Source organism: Anopheles maculipalpis, chromosome 3RL (genome assembly GCF_943734695.1).
Source record: "Anopheles maculipalpis chromosome 3RL, idAnoMacuDA_375_x, whole genome shotgun sequence".
Lineage (NCBI taxonomy): Eukaryota > Metazoa > Arthropoda > Insecta > Diptera > Culicidae > Anopheles > Anopheles maculipalpis.
The window spans coordinates 76134013-76155680 of NC_064872.1; the positions used below are offsets into that span (position 1 = coordinate 76134013).

At 44.4% G+C, this 21668-nt stretch overlaps 5 protein-coding genes across 5 annotated transcripts in view; 3 read left to right on the forward strand and 2 right to left on the reverse strand.

The window, feature by feature from the left end:
• Positions 1 to 103: 103 nt before the first annotated feature.
• Positions 104 to 2325, reverse strand: LOC126561741 (cap-specific mRNA (nucleoside-2'-O-)-methyltransferase 2). Its single transcript, XM_050218051.1, has 2 exons — positions 1654 to 2325; positions 104 to 1576 (listed from the first exon to the last, which is right to left on the reverse strand). Exons 1-2 carry the CDS (start codon positions 2323 to 2325, stop codon positions 104 to 106), a joined length of 2145 nt encoding a protein of 714 aa, XP_050074008.1.
• A 1010-nt stretch (positions 2326 to 3335) lies between these two features.
• LOC126562215 (UPF0489 protein C5orf22 homolog) lies at positions 3336 to 4744 on the forward strand. The gene has a single exon (XM_050218659.1). It carries the CDS (start codon positions 3336 to 3338, stop codon positions 4725 to 4727), a length of 1392 nt encoding a protein of 463 aa, XP_050074616.1. The 3' UTR covers positions 4728 to 4744.
• Positions 4745 to 5076: 332 nt separating this feature from the next.
• LOC126562771 (protein Gemin2) lies at positions 5077 to 6001 on the reverse strand. The gene is made up of 2 exons (XM_050219354.1): positions 5790 to 6001; positions 5077 to 5715 (listed from the first exon to the last, which is right to left on the reverse strand). Exons 1-2 carry the CDS (start codon positions 5994 to 5996, stop codon positions 5077 to 5079), a joined length of 846 nt encoding a protein of 281 aa, XP_050075311.1. The 5' UTR covers positions 5997 to 6001.
• A 347-nt stretch (positions 6002 to 6348) lies between these two features.
• LOC126561001 (DC-STAMP domain-containing protein 2-like) lies at positions 6349 to 8474 on the forward strand. Its single transcript, XM_050216951.1, has 4 exons — positions 6349 to 6826; positions 6892 to 7152; positions 7208 to 7421; positions 7490 to 8474. The coding sequence occupies exons 1-4, from the start codon at positions 6349 to 6351 to the stop codon at positions 8472 to 8474; spliced, it is 1938 nt and encodes a 645-aa protein (XP_050072908.1).
• A 2435-nt stretch (positions 8475 to 10909) lies between these two features.
• The window catches only part of LOC126561593 (breast cancer anti-estrogen resistance protein 1), a 112370-nt gene continuing 101611 nt past the window's right edge, over positions 10910 to 21668 (forward strand). Inside the window, exon 1 of the mRNA XM_050217837.1 lies at positions 10910 to 11251. Within this exon, the coding sequence (XP_050073794.1) occupies positions 10910 to 11251 (342 nt within the window). The remainder of the gene's footprint in view (positions 11252 to 21668) is intronic.

The following is a 21668-nucleotide window of genomic DNA, read 5'->3' on the forward strand; positions in this document are numbered from 1 at the left end:
TAGATGTCAATTAGTTTAAAAAAAAAAAACAATTATTTGCCACTTTTCCTATCGAGACTTTGATACGAGACGAGAAATAAATAATTGAAACATAGACAACTGATCAAACAACGCGCAACTTAAGCTCTTCTAACAATCGAGCGCAGTAGATTAAGCACAGCGCATTGTTGTAGTTGAGCATAGCATAATGGAAACTACCGTCCAGCAGTGATGTGATGGGAACAATCGCCAGCAACGATTTGGTAACAACACCGGGTACATTGGATGCTTTCGTGTACGCCTTAAGCACCGCATCGTGTATGCCGACCAGATTCGTAACGCCACTTTTGCGTAAATCCCGAAACGCGATACGTGTCGGGGAGAGCGCTTCCACATCCTTAAATACGTAAAGCTTTAATAGATACAGCAGACCAACGCTAACCTGCGTTAGTGGAAGCCAATTTTCCACAATGAGCTCTAGCGGACCAGCTCCAGTGCCGGGCGAATGTTCCAACGGTGAGGTGATGCAGTTTTGCTGTATGAGTTGAAACAGCGTTCGAACAATCGTACGGAAAAGTTCTTTTTCGTGATGGGCGACATTCGTTACCGAAGGGTATGCATTTATAGCGATCGAGATTGTGTTGCCGGTAACGGTTATTGGATCGTTTGAGGTACCATTGCACACCGTTCGAAACAAATCAATTGTATCGTTCAATAATCGAACACACGTAATAAGCGCAAATTTCGAACTTTTTACTCGTTCGATTGGTTTTCCAATGACAAAAGCTAGTTCATGCTGCAGGTGAAACCCATTTTCGGGGCCATACCTCAACGGAGCATCATTTAACATTGCTTCCGGTTGAAACATTTGGCGCGTTAGGGTTAGATAATCTAAACGATCCCGGAGCGAGCGTAATCTATCTGCAAGTTTCGCATCACTGGTGGCTGCTAGCTGTACTCGCTCGTTAAATGTTCCACGTGATTCTTTCTGATTAATATTGGGCCCCTCTGAAACCTTCACACCGTGCACGATTCGTTCGTTGTTGCGTATAGGCGTGATGTGATACCGGTCGAAAAACATCTCCATAATGGTTTGCTTAAATATGCTCAGTCTTTGGTCTTCGAGTGGATCGGCCGTACGGTAGAATCGAATATTGCTTTCGATCACATCAGTTTGCCAACGGACGAAACTGGTTGTGCAGACGCGCAATTGTTCTAGAAACGTGTCCGGTACTGAAGAACGTTCAAACATTGCGTTCGAATCATTCTGAAGATTGGTGTAGATATGCTCCAAATATTGATCGATTCCGTCCGGTTGCCGATAGTATTTGGCCACGATGTAAACTTCCGAATTTCCCGGCTTTGAAGTACAGGGTTTAAAGACATGCAGCTCATCGAAGCAGAGATTAAGCAGATATAGCAAACTGATGCTTGAATGCTCAAACAGAGTAAACATTTTAAGCACAAAGTGTTGGCCGGGGCTAAGCAAGCTTAGGGCAAGAACGGCTTCCGCTAGATGCAGCTTAGCGACACGTTCCTCCTGCTCTTCCGGTACGTTTAAACAATCGATCGAACCATCCGCTGTGACGAGATGTACCTGTAGTACAATCCATAAGGAATGACAATTAAAAGTTTATTTATAGTCCACGCGATCGAGCACAACCCTCTACTTACCGTAGGAAAGCGTTGTCTTCGTCGTATGATAGCGTTACGATTTTCCCGTACCATAATATCACCCGTACCGTCTGCACCGAAGCACCACGAATCGAGCGTGTGCAGTATGAACCGATCGTCCGGGATCATGTTCCCGGGGCAGTTTCCTTCGTAGTAAGGATTAAGCGTGCATGCAAACCAGTTCCATTGGGTGCGCGGTGCACAGTTAAGCCGGATGTAGTGGTTCAAACCGGTAATAAATGCTCCCGGCGCTTCGCACAGATGCACACTGTATAGTTCCCTTAGGTCGGTGTTAATAAGCTCGTAGGCCGATACACATTCGTACAGTTTGGTGAAGGCTTGCGTTACAAATTCGGCCCGGATTCGGTAGCGCAGCTCGTTCAGTATCGGCAACAGTGATGATCGTCGACGGGTGTGCTGATGCCAGTCACTAATTTCGAAATCGTTTAAACGATTTTTAACTTCGTTCAAATGGCGTTTCTGATCTTGAAGAGCCGCCACCACGTACGGTGGACTGCGGTAGAGCGTTTCTAACGGTGGGAGTGGTGTGTTGGCTGGTATCGATTCGAATTGGAATTTTTTTTCAAACTGCACGCTTGCCTCGTGCACAATGTTTTCCCGCAACAGTGCATCCACATCCTGGTCGGTGCTGTGAGACGATCGGAATTCCATACTCGAGAAACGGCAGCGCTGTACGTATATTTGGGGATCTTGTTTTGTTTTGAAATGCAATGCCGAGAACTGTCATTTGCTTCCGAAAGGAAAACAAAATATACAGTGATGTGCATACAAGTACCACCGACATGTGCGGGAAGATGAAAGTGTAGTGGAAATTATAAAAATATTATAATTTTCTAATCAGTCAAGTTTTTTTATACCAACGTGTATGCATGCATTCAATCATCATTGAGCATGGTAAGTTTTGTATTTTTGCGGAAAATGTTGTATTTTTAACTAATAATTTGGTGGCCTCGAAGGCACACTGAGTCCTAAAACGTGTGATGTAAACAACAAGCTGTCTAGCGTTTCGATGCGTGTGTAAATTCAGGTATGTCAAACTCATTCTGCAATGTGCTTGTTTTAAACATTTGTTGTTAAATAGTTTTTAGAGTTTTAATTTACTCTTAAGGTATGAATTTTCAAAATAATTTTGATAAGGAGTATTTCAAAAGTTAAATTTGCGTTTAGTACCCTATTTTCGTTTTCTTTTTCGTGGGTTTTCTAGCCCGTATTATACCATTCTGCACCACTGCCATCGCGCGTTTGCTAGTAGTGGAGAGCGTATTTTGAGAAGGGTGTCGTAATGAACCGTCATCGTGCATAGGGCCCCACGGAAAAGAAGCATTTCAAGTTGGAACAACTCCAGCGTACTAGTTTGGTGGTATTTTTGGGTTTTTTTTCCTCGCCGTAGAACGCCCAGTCCAGAGAGAATTTATCCAACCGTTGGATAACGCAAATAGTACGCCCTGGTGGACAAGACGATTGTCCCCAGGTACGGGACGCGCCAAGACCGTGAGCCGTAGGCTAATGAGTGAAAATTGATTGGTGCGCCAGTAGTACTAGTAGTGGGCCTCCACCCCCTTGTGTCTGTATGTCTGCCTGATAGTGCCCAACCTCAGTGTGTTCGTACAGTGTGCCAGAAGAGTAAGAAACCGTGTTTACGCCCAAAATTCGATTCCGAAATGGATGCTTTAGCAAGCGACTCCTCTGAGCGGCGGCAGTCAGACACGAAAGGAGAAGCGGCGGGTGAGGAAACACAAACAAAAAACTCCGCTGAAACTACACGCCAAACGCCAACCACCCAGCCCGAGAAGGTGATGGAACCCGACGACAAAGCGCAACAGTGCGCGGATGAACCAACGACGACAACGGAATCTAACAACAGCCAACCATCCTCCTCCGTTGGCCAAACAGCAGCAACAGCAGCATCTTCCTCTTCCAAAGCACCGCCGAAAAGCAGATCGTTCGAAAAAATACCGATCTTCGTGGTGGAAGACCATCATGAAGTGCTCACGTTCCTTTATCGGTGCTTCGGCTCGAAGCATTTACCCCTGCAAGGTAACCGGATCGTGCACTTTGACTCCCATCCGGACATGTGCATCCCGAAGCATATGCCCGCAAACTATGTGTTCAACAAGGACGATCTGCTGGATAGTATCAGCATCGAGAACTGGCTTATGCCGACCGTATTTGCTGGGCACGTCGAGCGTATCGTTTGGATTAAACCGCCGTGGTCGGATCAGATTCCAAAGGGCAAGTTTGAGTTTCACGTAGGCGAGTTTGAGGGTTCGATACGGACGGATTCGACGCTGGAATATTTCGTGTCGGAGGGTTGCTATCAACCGGAGGATAAGCTGGAAAATAGGAGACGGTTGCGGTTGGAAGTTTGTTCGGTCGAAGAGTACCCGGTAGCGGAGGATACGGATCTGGCGAATGGGTACATACTCGATATCGATCTGGATTACTTCAGCACACACAATCCCTTCCTGAAGATTTACGACCGGGTACAGCTGTACGAAAAGTTGAAGGAAATATTCGTTTCGCCCGAGCTGGCCGACGATGCGGAGAACGATCTCGAGAAGTTGCAGCGTATAGCACGGGATCGGGAGGAAAAGCTCGAATTTCTTGAGTCGATCTTCCTGTACCTGGAGGAGGTTGGCAATCTGAAACATTTTCTGGTGGACTATCAACAGGAGATAAGTGACGAATATGCGGGACTGTTGGAGAAGGTGACCACGCTGGTGCGGACGCTGAAGCGCGAGTACAAGGAGGAAGAGATCGATTGGTCAATGATTTACGATGCGGGCTGTACGTGTGATGTGACCGATTTACCACACCATGAATCGAGCCAGGACGAGATCGAAACGATGGTGGGCCAGCTGGAACGCTTCCTGGAGAAGCTTCCGTGCCCGCCTGTTGTAATAACGGTGTCGCGATCGAGCGAAGACGACTACACACCGGCGACGCAGGTGGAAATGATACAGGAGATGGTGCTGGCGGCGCTTACAAAGTGTCTGCGGGCGGAACTAGATACCCCGATACTTCACTATAAGGATCAGAAATTTACACTGTAAGGACAATAAAACCAACACCAACTTACCAACCAATCAACATACACACACACACACACACACACACATATACACATACATTCACCAATGTTCCCCTTATCCCTGTTTAAGTTAACAACGAAGCTTTTTTTGATTCGGCTTTTTTGTTATTCGTTACCTTGATGACTCCAATTTCTACTACGAATATTGTGATAATTAGCTTGGAAATGATTTAGCAACATACGCGAGCAGTTGTTGAGTATAAATCCCATTTCATTTTAGGCTGGTTGTTCGCTAAGTATTCGATACGGGTATAGGAAATAGAAATGTAATTTTAAAAAACGATCACGATGATGCACCATCATCACCCCACTCAGGCAATATTATCGCCCAAATCGCACTGATTGAAGTGTTTCGAAATTATGCTAATCAGCAGATTGAGCGGCAACACCTTCGGCTCATCCTCCAGTTTCAGTTCGTTGCGCAGCGCGATACACGTTTTGGCAATGTCTCGCAGCACGCTGTGTATGTATGGTTCGAGCGGTTTGATAAGACAGGCCAGTATCGCGTAAATCCACTGTGGTATCCAATCCCGCCGGTAGCCATCGCCACGATGCAGCTCCTCCTTGCTCGTAACGGACGGTGTTAGTGCTGCAGCCGTATCGCACAGTTCCGGATCGGATGGTTCGTCTTGCTGTTGGGAGGCGGACGAGGAAGCTTGATCCGAATCCTGCAACCATTCGTGCAAATATTCGAGCAAAATTTCCAAATTCCGTTGCGGAATGCTGAGCAGTATGCTCACGTAGGGTAGATTATTGGCACAGTACTCGTGCAGATGCTGTCGATCGTCAAAGTTCAGAAATACGTGCGTTCGCTGTAGGTTTTCCTTGTACTGTGCGCTACCGCGGTACGAGGTGATCGTGTCCCGCAGCTCGGAAAACTTTTGATTCTGCATCGTTTCCCATTCGCGTGTCGGTATGAGGGCACGGTGGGCAACGTTTTTAACCTCGTCCTGGAATGGTGTAAGTATCGCATTATTTTTCTCACGCATAGTAAATAAAACGCTTTATTGCTCAATTTGCTTACCGTTGGAAGGGCGGCCGTTCCGGAGAGGGTTTTCTGTTGATGAAGGGATTGAGGTTTTTCAGCACAAACTACCACCGGACACTTGCCACGCTCGTACATCACCTTTTGCAAATACTGTTCGCCGGTTTCCGGCGTTAGATCAGGGTTAAAATTCGCATCCGGTGGTTCAACGGCCAACGCTGGCTTCTGTATCATATCCACCTCCATACTGGTGTGCTGTGTGTTTTTACCTTTACTGTCTGTTGTTCACTATCGAGTGTTGAAAAGCAGCAGCAAACTTTAATTGAATTGCATTTCTTTATGGGCTAGCGAAAGGTTGCGTCGCTGGTAGCAAACAAAACTTGAAGAATGCTGGGTTTGTTTTTATGAGCTCTTATTTTTCTTTGCATCGATATGCAATGACAGATGCCGTGCGTTTATACGACCAGGATGAAAGGTTAAAAGAAACGCGTTCGCAGTACGATTGTCTCACTATCGTGTGTGTGTTTCGTCCTTGCTTCGCGCTTGTGTTTTTAGTACTAATTGGCCATTTGGCCAGTTCCGGTTCCTGTTTACTCAAATGTACTGGCAAGTGATCGAAATCACCAGTCTTGCTGCAATACAAACGGTGATTGTGAATGTGCTGCTGCTGAATCAATTCCCGCTCCGGCCTACTTTGCATTGGTTCTGGCTGGGGATTACATTCGCATTCACTTTCGTGCTGCTAAAACGTAGCAAAGGTGCCCGGTGTGTGTCAATGCTGTTAGTTCCACAGTTTATAAGCAAACGGGGTCGAGCGGCACTGATCGGATACATCTTTCTGTTGACCGTTACCGGTCCTACGGCAAACACGATGCACAATGTGGAAGTACTGGGAGAAACGCTAAGCTGCACCCAGGAACAGCTGAAGGTAGCGATCCTGGACACGATCAGTGCACTGAAGGTTCCCTTTCTGGCGATGAAGAAGATCATCGATGAGCTACTGAAAACTGTCGAGCGGTCATTTATGAAGGTGCAAGGAACGCTGATGGAAATGTTAAAGTTGGTGAAAAGGATACGTAAGTGGAAGGATCGATTTAACTGCGTTACCTTCCTTTCTTATTTACGTTCCCGATTTTTCTAGTTCACTCCATGAAGAAAGCGTACAACTGGCTGGGAGACGTAGTGTCCGTGTGCAACGATAAACTAGGCACACCTTCCGAACGTTGCCTTCAAGCGTTGGACCAAACAATCGATGGTTGCAAAGAGGAAATGGGCGCTATGGACTTTCTGTGCGAAGTCACACAGGTTGGCAAAACGGTCTGCTACGGTGCAAAGATGGTGGACTATTTTTGTGAGCTTATCGACTTCATAAGTGACGCTGTTATAGAAGAAATTGAGCAAGGTAAGTCATAAAATCACATATTCTGCTACTGGATTTTCTAACTGTTGTATGAAAGGCATTCAAAATTTGATGCACAACTTGGAGGAATTGTTCCGGGTGAAGGTGGAATACGATCATACGTTTGATTTTGCATCCAATGCTTCGAAAACCTTGGCAGAAGTGGGAGCAGAAATAAGACAGGAAATTGCGGATCGAACTGTACCATTGAGGAGAACATTTAATATAATGGGATTGATAACTAGTGGTTTTTTCATATGTATCGTTTTGAGGTCAGTTTGATCGATTTTCTGTAATAGAAACGGCGTGCTACTTCTTATTTTTTTTATCTTCTCGATAGAGCTGTTCGCTATTGGAAGAGATATTTGAAAAAGGATGATTTTGATAACAATTTCCTAACCGAAGATTTCTATGCGATCGAATGTCGAAGATTGAAGCTAAGCATGGAAACTATCTTTCCGTTAACCCGTAAGGAAAGTCGTCGTTATGTACCCTTAACATCGCTTCGGCTCACATGGAAGGAATGGTTTCGGATAGCGAAATCTATAACCTTTCTCGCAATCTCTACCGTCCAAATTTGTGGCCAATTAGCGGCTGATTACGCACTCTACTGGCTACTGACGCTGATCAAACATTTTATGCACGAAGGATCATCGAATAATGCTGCTGCAGGGAACTCTTCTAATGTCATAACTCCGCTAGCAGTAGGAGTAAGTGGTGAAGGCATCTTAGCTGACACGCTGCGAGACATTGTGCGATCGTTTGATCCGATCGTAAATGGAACGGCAATTGATCCTTCGCAATGTATTCCGGATGCTTCACCGCCACGCTTTGGACAGTATGGCGAGATTGGAGTGCTGCTGGTGCTTTGCTGGTGTTTTGCATTTGTAGAACCGTATGGATTACGCGTTCGACAGCTAGTTATGCAACGATACTATCCGGTACGAGCCCGGTCGCGCGCGCTCTGGCTTTATAATGATATTCTGCTGAAGCGAGAAAGCTTACTGAAAATCTTAAGGAACCACATCGTGGGAGCAGGAGATTGCGAGCATAGTGCCGAAGTACATTGGCTGGATGTTGTTCGGGCGAAAACTAATCGTTACTGGATCTGTCGAACGGTACTAGGCCAGGGTGGAACCGTACGATGTATTTTGTGTGGCGATGTGTTACGAGAAAGAGCAGATCTGCTGGTTAGATGTCCGGGCGCAGAATGTCCTGGAATTTATTGTCAGGATTGTTTGATGGAAACTGGAAACAATTGTTCACTTTGTTTGGATGTTCTTATGCTGGAAGCTAGAGAATTGGATAAAATATATATGGTATAGCATCAGCGAAATTTTTATAGTTCTATGGTAGTTGATCGAAGCAATTTCTTGTTGGGGTTCTTCGCTCTGTAGTACGCGATTGCAAATGTAGTACAAACAAATCTAGTCCCTAGATTATTTTGCTCCAAAGCTAATCCAAAGCTGTTCAAAATCAATACACTACACGAAAGACGATGGATCGTTGAGCGAATCGCTAGGACACAGGGACATTTGACTACTATTTTAATCGTTCATAGGCGTTACGTAATGCAGGTTCAAATTTAACGGTACCGTCCGATTTTGATTTCAATTGTATTCTCCTATGAAGATCTTAGTTTTGGTATATCTTTAACGAATAAAGCCACCAAGACTGAAAGACTATAACAGCTGATGCTAATATTGGTGTATCGGTTGCCGCGAACGGTTTGTGTTGTGCGTTAATAAAAATTCCACAAGTTGGCATCTAGAGTTTAAGAAGTCCCTACTTAACTTCAAGGATATCATCAGAACATGATGTTCACTCAAAAGCTCGATCTTGCGCACACATTGTAACAGGTTTGCCTGTAAGTGATGCTGCAGAAAATACCGCCAATACCACCAGAACAGCGGAATGAACTTCGCCCGACCATCGTTCATCCGAGCGTAGGCGATGAACGTTTACGTTTTGCCGGTACCTGTATTTTCCCGGCACACGAAGCCAATCGGAATCCCAGTGCTCAGCACAACGAAGCTCATTGCGTTTTCCGCTGCCGGTACAGGACCTTGCGGGCCTCAACCCGCAATCCACCCTCACCACCCAAACCACCTGTGTGCGCCAATGCTAGTCAACAGTACAAACACCGAGCTCCATCATCCTACGTACTGACGTCATCAGCTCTGTTTCTCCTATTTTTTTTTCTTTTGACCAGCAGTTTCCAGACATTCAGGAGTATGGGATACGATACGCGTACCGGCCAAGGGCAGAGATATTCCACATTTTCATCTCTCACTGAAGCGAATGAATGAAAATGAATCCCCTTCCATTGGGTACTACGGTCTGGAGCAAACAGCGAACGAAATTACCCGAGTGCCTGTGTCCAAAGCGCCAGACGACAAACGACGACGACGACGACCTGCGAGAACCGGTAATCAACCGAGAGAGATGCCGACCTACTCTACTGCGTCGATACTGCTCCGTAAGGATAACGCACATACACAGGCTCTTTGTTATCTCGTGACATCGAGCTCCTCTCGGGGTGCGCTTTTGTGCGGTATTCAACTACCTAACGGTGCCTAGCCCACCCAGAGGAGACAAATGCAGCCCCAGTTTTTGCGGTGCTAAATTGTTGGACCAGTGTGGTGTAATTCGTTTAGTTTTTCATCCGCCGATTGTCCTGCCGGGTATATCTAGTGCAGACTCGGCAGGTTCGGCAGGTGGTGGCAGACAACATTACGCGATTGTTTTGGACGAACCGTTGTACGTAGTTGCCCTAGGCACGGCGCATCCCGACATCAACTCCAACGTAATGTAGCGTGGAAAGTTTCCGAGTTTTAGTGCGCGTGTGAAAACCTCCAAGCGCGGGTGTCGCTACCATTGCCCGTTTTGGTGAATTGTTGTGATTTTGAAGCAAATGAGGTGGGGACGGATTTCCCATTCCCTAAGATAACTCCGGAACTTACGTACTGTCTGAGTTTCAACCCTATTTTTTTCCTGGTGAACGGTAAAACGAATGGCAACCCAATATAGCCGCCGCCATTCCGAAAGCCGAACGACGACATACGCTCGTACGATCCGTAGCGAAGTTCCGAGTTCCTGAGTCTCGGGAAAAACGCGTGCAAAACTGTATGCTGTGTGGCAGCAGGTTTAGTACGTTTCTCGTCCTGGCGCACCGGAGTCTGGCAAGAAGTTCCGATCTCGGTGTATAGAGTTTTTTTTGCGAGTCCTTTTTACTTGAAAAGGAGGAAAGGAGAGCTAGAAGCCGGACGGGTGTAGTGTTGTATTCCATAGGTGTGTGTATAGGCGCGCGTTTTCACGGTCTGCTCTCGTACTCGTTTATCGTGCGGTGTGGATATCGATAGTTTTAGTTCCGATCCGACTCGTTTTGTGCCCCATCGGGCAGGTGCAATTGATTTCTCGCTGTTACGATAGGGCAAGGTTGTCTAGTTTACGGTGGCGTGCGGTGCTGGTGAATAGAATATTCATCGTCCTTTCTGTAGATGTCGCGTATTTCGTGTGTGCGTGGTGCGTGTGCCGGTCGATTCGGGCGTGCGTTTTAGTGTAGGTTGCGAAAGGTGCGCGCGGGACACATTTTCGGGACGTGTTTTTCGGTGTGCTTTCTCTCCATCGACCGTGTTGCGAATTTACTCAATTATGTAATCATCTGTTGAACGGAGCGAATTCTCGAACCACTAGAATTCATTCTCGGACCGTGACCAATTTACATACAAGTAATACTGTGATACACAATCCACACGCCATGGAGCAACCTGCATCCCTAACCGGTAGTGTATTTCCAGTGCGTCCTTCTTTGGAGCATTTACTAGCGATGGGTGAAGATGATGACGAAGAGGAGGAGAAGGAGGCAGGTGTGCTGGAAGAGGTGAAAGAGAAGCCTGCTCTTGTTCATTCAACAGTGATTGCGTCGGGTAGTAGTGTAGTAACGGACCATTGTTCACCTGTGCCGGAAAATTCAGAACAGCTAGAAAATGGCGAATCGACGATTGTGGAGGATGATGATGAGGATGATGGTGCTTCGGAATTGACGGAATTGCAACAACTGCCGGACACGCAACAGCCTGCCGGTACGGCCAAGGAACAGGTAAGTACCAGTTTTAAATGTTGACTACATATCAGAGTGAGATTGGATATTCTTCTACGTAAACCCAAGTACTTTAAAAGCTCCTTCAACCTTCCTTTGCGAGCTGAGCTTTGATTTATTCTCTCGCTTTTTTGTTGTTGGATAAGAACGAAAGTGTTGGAACCCCTTTTTTTCGGATGTCAACATGCGAAAGTGCCTAGTTGGGTTCATTCTCCAAATGCAACAGTTTGGAGCACCACTCCCCTTTTGGGACCATTCAGCCTCTTAAAACAGAAAGGCTGTTTCTTTTTAAGCTATTTGACAGGAAAAAAATTTCGATCTGCAAACACACCGAGAAGCATTGAGTTTGGTAGCCTGGATGCTGTGTCTTCATCGAACGGAAGTCCGATTTTAAGTGCACGACTGCCATATTGCGGCTAAAAGTAAAGTGTACAAAAGGAAGTAGAATGCTGAAGGAGGAGGAGAAAGCTGAAAAAACAGCAAGGGAAAATTATCTTTTTTTTTTTAACTCATCGTTTTTTATGGCGGAACACAGGGAAGTTTGTGCTTCTACCGGAACGTATATAGTGGGAAGTTAGTTCTGCCAGTCAACCCAAAACCCGGTCTCTGAATTAAGTATGAGGTGGGATTATCAAGCACATTCTATCCTGCTTTCGTGCATGGGTTTAGTGGTGAATTGAGATGCTTTTCAGTCAACGGCTCGCTCTTTCGCTTTCGCTATCTCTCTTAGGACAACGAGGAAAAAGCATTAAAGTAATATCGAGAGGACTGCGAGGTCTGGAAAGTAACCCACAGCATACTTCCTGAGCTTTAAGGGGTTGTTGGCTTCACCATACTCACCGAGGGAATCACGATAACTTCCGCTCGGTTTTCGGTTCCTTTGTGAAAAGTGTAGTGCGCACGGAGGAAGTAGCTTTTATGCGTTTTCGCGTACGTGTAGTGGTGATAGTAAGGATTCGCCCAAACTGTAATCAACGTTTAATCCATCCAAGCGAGAGCGAGGTGTAGAGCAAACCGTTTTAGCAATCAGTAAGCGGGGTCAGGTGACAAGGACAGGATCACGAACCGGGAGCAAGTGTGAGTCGTTTTATTATGAACCTCGGCTGTCGTGCCTCGCCGTATAATCTGGCAATCTATACAATGGCGTTAAAGAATACGCTGACTGTAGGCGATAGTTGCGATGCAGCTGCTGCTGATGATGATGGGTCCCACCCTAGCGTCAACCGCTATCATAATAACAATTTCGGTATCGCTTTTAGACAGTGCTCTAATGAACTAATCCACTTTTTTATTTCTTTGAGCATTTCCAAGTGGCTATGCTGGCTAATCCCGCCTGAGAAATGGTAGAGTGACAGTTTTTCTCTATAAATTTTGACTTATCTTTAAACTTATCAGTAAGAAGATTGTCCTGTTTTTCTATAGAAGGACGAATGAGAAATTTTTAAAGCATGCAGGGAAGTTCTGGCTGATAACTGATAAATAAAGATCAGTTGCGCATGATTAGAGAAAAAATATGATCCTAACCTAATCTATTAGGCACATCAACTGCTTCGCAGTCTTTGCGTTCTGCAGAGGTCCTCGGTTCTCGACGATCCTAGTATCTACGAGCTATATGCCGGTCTTGCCATCGGACGCAATTCTATCTCTTTTTGGACCTACTACGCCTCGTCTGTTCTCTATAAAATTTTTGATTTTGGAGGAGCCATTCCTTAAAAAAAATTTCTGAGTAAATATATTGAAGATTTTGAAGCGAACAATTAAAAGACTTATCGACACCTTGTAGTTGAATAGTCAAGATCTTACTACGGGGAAATGGTCCAGATGGGATTAGAATCCCGATCCTGTCTTGTGAAGACCGGCGACTTCTCCGTCGTTCCTTTTTTCAATATAGAGCCACTTGTGAAGAGAAACTAATTTGGTGGTATTGAGTACACAATGTCACATATTTCACGCTTCATATTTCAAGATTCGTTTCACACGGCATGCCGAATGAGGTGTGGAAAACGGAATGGAAAATGTCAATAAATACGGATAAACTGTGTGCCCGTTGCGTGTTCGACTGCAAGATAAGGACCGCCATTGTGACTGTAACCGACCGGTGAGGTCTTTTACCTTTTGCTTTTGCTGCCTCCGGGTGCATTTCCACCTCTCCGATTTCGTTAACCAACCAGTACCGGAACATGGTTCCGTTCCGTTCCATACGTGTGGCTTTGGTGTGTCTCTTTTCATGTGCCGAAAAAAGAGCTTTAGATTTGAAAAAAAAAACACATGTTTGTAGTTTGTACAAACAAACTTGGAGGAGGAGAGGATGCGATTTGCTATTAAAATGGATGCCCTCAAGCTGAGGTGTCTGTGTGGTGGCTACCACACTGTTTATTCGTGGTTTAGTGGCCCGATAAAAAGAAACCTGCTATCTGAGGATGCCGATTGATATACATGAACATGCCGATGAAAAAACCTATCGATTAGGGTAAGAGGACAGAAAGGTGCAAGCAGTGCATTAGAAGAAAAAAAAGATGTCACCGGTCAGATATATTGCTGTCACCAAATATTGACCGTCCCGTGACACATCTTTAAACCGTCTTTAAACATATTTGCTTATGTATCGAAACATCTCATTTACTTCTCATTTTTTTCGATATTTTAGATCGACCACACCTTGCACAGGTTTGAAACCGAAACACTTGATGTGTGATAACCTCAAATAACCGAACGGGAAGACGATCATAACGAGATGGAGAGCCATCGCTATGTGGTTTACAAACACAAAACTATGGAATGTCCCGAAATGGGAGATGCGACCAGTGTGTAATTCAGCAACTTGTTGATGCATATCATATGCACTTGCGTCCAGTAATGGCGTCGGGTTGGCATCGTTGAGGGTCATGGAACCTGCCCAGAGTCGGTAAAGTTTGTCGGAGAAAGTAAGCAGTTGTCTGAGCAGCGCTTGGCACAGCCATGTTTTTTGCTGGAGCGGAACTTATCTCAACAGGGAATGGTGCTTTATGACTTTGCCATGTTTGCCGTACCCATTGAGACGTACCACTTTGCTCATAAAGTGGAAGATGTGGAAGATGCTGTAGCGGGGTAGTAGTTGGGGATGACCATTGAAACATGTGTTAGAATTGTCTCATGTGTAGAAGTGTGTGTAGCCTGGCTGACTTTAGAGGGTTGTCTTGAGCTTTAAAGCTTAAAACAAACACGGCTTGTGCAGGTAAAGGAAAACATTCCCTGGGTGCATGATATTTTTATTTATTATTTTTACATGCTATTTTTTATTTTAATTCTAAAAGATCCAACCTTTATCGGGAATTTCCTTAAAGCTATAAATTAGTTGTATATTTAAACCTCAAATCGCATAAATCGTTTGTCCATTTTTTTTCCTAAGGGTGGGTTCCCTCAGGTGGTTATTAGGATTTATTAACGATCGTTCACCGTGCTGTTGATTTATGAACGGTCAATACTGTGGACACAGTTGTTCGTTTTTCGATCCCTATAATAAAAAAGCCTCTCCTTTATGTGCTCTTTTAGAGCTTACCTTTGTCGTTTTTGGGAAGGATTCACCATTGTCGGAGGTCATTTCCACCTCACTTTTAGGGAGTTGGGACTTGTTGATCTGTGACACATGCGCATGGGTTTCTCACCCTCTCCATTATGTTGCTGCCACTGAGCATGTGCCGCCTGTTAAGCTAAAAATTTATGTTCAAATCAGAATAACAATGATGAGGCGAGAGATAGAGAGAGAGAGAAAAGCAAATGGTTCGATTAAATGTAGCTAATATGGTGCGATCGTAACAGCTACGTGTGAGTTCTTTCTCTGTATGATGTCAGTAAAATTATCACTTAGTTATAAATATATGGCATCTTAAATATGACAGCTAGCGTGCAGCGATTGGAAGGTCGTTATAAAATGATCACACGTGACACTTTCTTTTTTTCTCCCCATTTTTGGATTTTTTGGACAGAATTGTCGCGTTCGATTTAAAGTGCGTGCCAGGCGTGATGGTGTGTCGCTTTCTTGCTTTGTTGGGCCGACGCTCCAGAGGGCCGACAAAACTGGCGCGGTTGGAATTTGGAGGATTTCTACGAAATATGGTCTTCCCGGCCGCGTATCGTTATGTCTGCCCCTGTTCCAAACCGAAAAAAAAAGTTGTTTACATCCTTTAGGGCTTTTCTCCTTCAATTATTCGGCTTTCCTGCATACACCAGCTCCAGTGTGTGCGGTAGGATGACGGGGATCTCGTTTTTTTCATCTTCAGCCAGCGCATGTTTACTATGCACGCAACATTTTGTCGCCCTTTTAACGCTCCCGCGCTCGTTGGCGCGAACATCAAACATAATAATCTAATTGTGACCACATGTTTACCGCTTCCATGAAATGGGAGATGCCTTTTGAACCGTACTGTGATTGATGTCTTGCTGGTGCTATTGAATCTTCTCAATCAGGCAGGGTAAATTTTCATCTTTTGATTGTTGTGTGTTATGTTTAAGTTTGTTTTATAAGTTGCCGTAGGCGTTGTGTTGTGTGAAAGACAAAGTTAAGAGTATTTTCTTTTCAAAATACCCGTAATTACTTCTCTGCTGTTCTGTAATCTCATTATCCAGTCGTATGTTCTATGTATATATACTGGAAGTTAAGCTGGAAGATTATTTTGCTATGTCATGTTTAGATAATGTGATTTATTAAGTGTATGAGAAGACGAGAAAAGTTTACAGTAAAACAGTAGTTTCTCATTATCTTAGATATAACCATCTTTCCCGAGGAACTGAGCTTCCAGGTGAAGTTTATGCATAAATTTTATTCTTTCTTATTTATTGTTTACTTTCACTGTAACCTCAAGAGGTCTTGGCATGCCATTTCTGGCTTCCCTAGCCTTGATATCACCCGTATAGTCGGTTCAGAGTATGGGGAAACGGTTCAGACGGTATACGATAACCCGATCTTGCCGTGTCAAGATCGGAGGAGCTTTCTCAGCTTCTTAAACCACCCTACAGTAGTATTCACATGAATACTACTTAGTAATCTGGTGTCTTATTTATCGTACCAACCTGTGATACATATTCCTCTTTATATGTGTATTCAGCAACATATTTAGCAAAGTTAAATAAAAAATTGAAACGATCTTAAAAATGTACATTCTAGCACCGTATATTAAGATATCAAAATTACGGAAGAATGCCATAGTATTCACATTCTCATCAATCATATGAGCTACCGCACCATTGGAGATGCTTTTAATTAAATTCTGAATGATAAGAACAACACCTCTAGGCTACCGCAAAAGACTACGCTTCAAACTGAAGCCACCGTACACCGTACTATTTCTTTGTCCTATCCACAACCGGACGGTGATAAAAATAAACGACCAAACATAAGAAATGGTCTCGTTCTCAGACAACGAAACCAACCCCGACAGAACACCCTACTTGTTGTCTACAACTTGTTCTCGCTCTATTGTTATTGCAGCTCGTTAACTGCTTTCGGATTTCGATCGAGACTAGTGAAGTTTTCCGTCCAGTTGGAGTGTGAAGATTGTGTCCGACGAACAAAAAACAACACACATTGCGCAACAAAAAAAAAAAAATAAAAAGAGAGAAAAAAAAATCGCTTATCACCGGAACCATCGCTGTCCAAAGCAATGGCAGACATGTTGAGGTTGTTGTTTGTTTGTTGATGTTTTATTAAGTGTACGAGTGCGAGACTAAGCGAAACTGCGGTCTGATGTATGTGAAGAGGAGTGAGTGTTGGAACGATTTGTACGACGATTCGTTCTCACTATCGAAATCGATCGGTGAGATGGCAACTTCCAAGGGATGATTTTAGATTGGATCGTGCTTGCGTTTCTCCTTTTCACTAAACACTGATAACCATCGCTAAACCGCCCCAAAAATCGGAGGTCACATTCGATGCATGATGTTGACCTTCTGCGTCTCCGCATCGGCGTTCAATTTCTTCGATGATAGGATGCACTTTCTTACCGGGCAGAGCTTCGTGTTAGCCTTTGACCGGTTTTTTTTTTTTTTGTGGACTCCAGGGGAAACTTTTCACTGACCGGGTGTGTATGTCTTTTCGATGCCATCTGGACCTATGCTCCACGAGTATACCCTGGGCTCCACGTGTCTGTATTTCTTTTCCAACTGTTTTGCTTCTCATCGTTCTTGTGCTAGTCTGGGAAGGGATTCTACGCTAGAAGCGAGACTTTTCTGTGCTACCGCCTGTGGGTTCTGTTTCGTTGACGGTTCGTTAGTGTCCATTTTGCTTCGAAATATGGTACCAACCGTACCGGAACGGATAGTTTTTGTGTGTGTGTGTCTATATAACCTTTATAGAAGACGCTGCCCTGCTTGACATCCTTCCGAGAGCTTGGCGTCGACGGTCGTGAGATGCATTTGTGACAACTGGAAAGGCTGTAAGGAAATGGAATTTCAAACAGCATTATCTTTGGTAGAAAGAGAGAGAGAGAGAGAGAGAGAGAGAGAGAGAGAGAGAGAGGGGGGGGGGAGGGTGTGTAGTATTCCAGTGCGGTCTACGGGGAGCCGCCCTATGATGATGCTTTCTTAGCTATATTCTATGAAAAGGGAAAAGAAAAACCTGATTTCTGTTTCTAACGCTCGGTAGCGCATGTCGATGGTCATGCGGTCATCCGTCGTGAAGAAATGCTTTGAAAACAGTTGGTTTGGATTATGCAGACTGACCTAGAGTTGAATCTTACTTACTGTATTAGAAATGCAATAGAACGAATTTTGAAGTTGCACTTGAATATTTTATGCTTATCTGCTAGTGTTTGATCGCTAGGAGGACTTTCTGTCTACAAAAAAAATTCTACAAACCAAGAGTTAGTCCTCGCGCACAGTATTCTTGTCTTAATATTGGTATGCAAATGTTTGCACCTCCTTCCTATCTTTCCCCTCCGTTATCGATCGCCCCCTAATAAGCATCTTCTAGCATTATTTCACTGCTTTTCTAATTAACCGAAACGGCTAATTAAAAACGCCGTTCCGTTTTCAATTTAAGGATCCTTTACAATAGTCATCCCCATCCTTTCCGAACCGGCTCTCCACGTTCTGAGATAGATCCACGCCTTATTCTTCCCATTCCGGTCTGATTCGTTGTAGAAAAACTGTTCCATGTTTCCATTACTGGCGGCGAGTTGCGTTTGTTTTCATGCGTTTCATGCTGCCGGATCATTATCATGCTCCTGGTGCTCGGTTGTGGAATTGTGCAAACTCGGGGAAAATTCTTTCAAATGATTGTGGAGCACAAACAAAAAAAAAAAAAAGGAACGCAAAAGGAGAGATTCAAGCACAAATATCCGAACGAAGAAAATAATGGCGAAATTTGCTATACTCTAGCAGTCGGAGTGAAAATTACGACTTGAGACGGGAGTACAAGAGCGAAAAGCTAATGCACAAATGGTTTGACTAGAGCGCGATGTGAATGAATGTTTTACATTATTCATCATTCTCAGCATAACGTGATTGCAAATCCTTAAGGGGAGAGGTTTTGGCAAGAAACATATTTTCATTCTTTTCGCGGGAGTTGCTGGAACTGTAAGAGACAGGGGTAGAGGGAGTATTTGGTTTTAGGTCAAAGGAATGAGGCATCTCTTCAATATTACTTTATTCCGTTTTTGACGTTTGCATTACATTTAAATGTTGTTGGATCAATTTTGTAAAATAGGACATAAAACTCAGCAAAAATATCATAAGAATTAGAAATTGTTTGTTGTACTAAAATTGTACTAAAAACAATTAAGAGTAAAAGTCTGGAATGTCTCGGACACTCTTGTAGTGGTGTTACAGAAATAAGGTTTATAACACCTGCCGGATTTGTTTATTTCTTTGATTATCTGTCTCTAGGATCCGGCATTAGAATGAAGGTTGTCCACCATCGCTAGCTTCGCAAGTGTTCATGAGGCTCATGGTGTTGACAGCATGGTTGGGGGTCAAGTCTGTCCAACATTGGCTTTGGTGCTGTGTTCTTCCCCACGTTTGTTGAACAAACAGATTATCATGCTTCAAGCGAGATCTATCTGCAGCTTCCGTGCGACCGTTCCCATTTTTCTGTGTACTTTGGGCCATCCGTATCTCTACAGATCGATCTCCCATTCTCTGCAGCTAAATGTCGATGGTGGTCCTGGTTTCGTTTCCAGACATTCTTTAGCATGTGTCTAACTTACCAGGCATACGGTGCATTCTCTTCTGGAACCCTCCAGGGAAGTACATTTGGCGTTTCTTCTTTTGATTATGTTTTCTCCCGGACAAACTGGACCCTTCGAGCGCTTGTGACGGGTGCTAATGAGCTTAAAATTAGCTTCATCTAATCAATGGCTTGAGGCTGTCCCGGTGTGCCCCTTTCATGGGGTGTGTGGGTAATAAAAGTCCGTTTCGGATGAAGTCACACCCATGCCACTCCGTTTGCTCCGTTTGTATGTCTATTTGACAGTTGTGAGTTTTCTAACGCCACTCTTAGCCGAGTGTACAATCAATTTAAAATCAAAAAGCGAGAATTGAAGAAACTCTGTGCATATTTTCATCCTAAAAACTTTTTCAATGGTTGAATTTAAAGCTCACTTTAAGTAAACGAAACAGACAACCGAATGACAAATGGTGCAAGAAGTCAATAAAAATGGTCAATAACTATAAAACCCAAATGAAAGTGGAGACGCGAGCGAGCAAAAGGGAACCGAAAAACAAAACAATCAAATATTATTGAACCTGTTACTGACGCTGCTGATACACAGCGTCCGCCGTTGAAGCAGCATCCCATTTTAATGTGATAGTGAAGAAAAATTGATGTCGTAAAACCTGGTGCCGGGTTTGTTTGTTTCCCACTCCCTGCAGTGGAGCTAACCAAAGACGCAAGCAAAAAGCACACCAACTTGTGCAGTTTGTTAGTCGTAACTTTCATTTATGCGTGTACTTTCTTCCCACCGTAGGGGGGGAAAAAGAAGGAGCAGAAAAGTGAAGCTTTTGTGCTGTGGAGTGTAGTTTCATCTTCAGCAATACTTTCGGGGATCGAGATTGCCATTCTCACCACAGACACCAAAGACACTGCCTGCAAGGCAGCATTAAATGAAACGATTACCGATGAAGAAGATGAGCAACAGCAGCAGTAAAAAAAAAAACGCAAGAGAAATACGCCGAAAGGTTTTGGTATGAAAATGGTAATTTTCGTTGCTTAATACCATACAATTATTTCCAATTACGCGCCGTTTTTCTTTGTAGCTCCCTCCTGGCAGTAGAGTATCCTTGCAAGGTTCAATCGCTTGCAGGAAAATGAACCGGGGAGGCGTGATGAAGGTAATATACTTTCATCGAAGGCCATCCTACCCGTTTGTTCTGCACGGCAAATCGGGGAGCTTTTTCTTCGCTGGTTCGGTCGTGATGCCGTAGCCCTAAAGCGGGCAACTAGTTTGACTGATTATATTGATCTGCGTCGTATCGCGACGGACGGCCAGGACTGGTCTGTCAAGTGTCTGGGAAGTTGAAATATGATGGCAAAACCGACCGTTCAACGACATCCGGTTTTGCAAACAGGCAAGGTGTGATCGTCCTTGAAGAAGGATAAATGGATAGAGGCAGGTCGCCCACACTCGGGGAGATTTTAAAGGTCGTCGTAAGAAATAGGAATTTTTATGTGAGTCACTGTAATCGTTATGCCATACTCTGGATACGAAGTTTAAGAATCTCTACATCCTATTTAAGAATATAATCTAAATTTCAATAAGACTGATTAAGAATAAGATTCAGATTAATTGCTCCAGTGCACAATGTTGAACTTTATTCACACCACTGTAATAATGGTACGCTCAATGCAAGCAAAGCACACGCGCGCTTAACCGCTCAACTCTGCTCGGGCTTTCAAGATGAGATCAGAGCTCAGAAATATCCGAACCTGCCGTACCGGGCTTTTCAGTCACCACATTCCACCTGAACCGTCGGTGCTCTTTAACTGCCGATTGGCAAAGCTTGATCATGTTCGCTGAGCCCTCCACCCCCTGCTACTACTGCTCCACCACACAGGGGAACAAGTTCCTGGAAACAAGTTCTGCAGACGGTCGTCACATTCTAAGCTTGCAAATCTTTCCATCGTGGGGCATGAATGTTGCAGTTGCATGCCGGTAGCTTCCAGTTCACCCGTTTTGCCGAAGATTGACCGAACGATGATTTAGTGATCGAGTTCTGATGATCGGATGGGAATGTGTTGTTGTGCCCTCCCGAGAGCGACTTGAGCACGAACTTGGCGGCTAGCGGCGGCGCCGGCCGATGCATCTTTTTAACACCATTTAGGGTGATGTGAGAAGGACTTAGGGATGAAAAAAAAAATCCATGTACAACAAGAGGTATGCAAATGCAGTAATGCGGTCTTTCGTCGTTTGTGACGCGAGTTCATTGAATGCAGATTACGCATTGT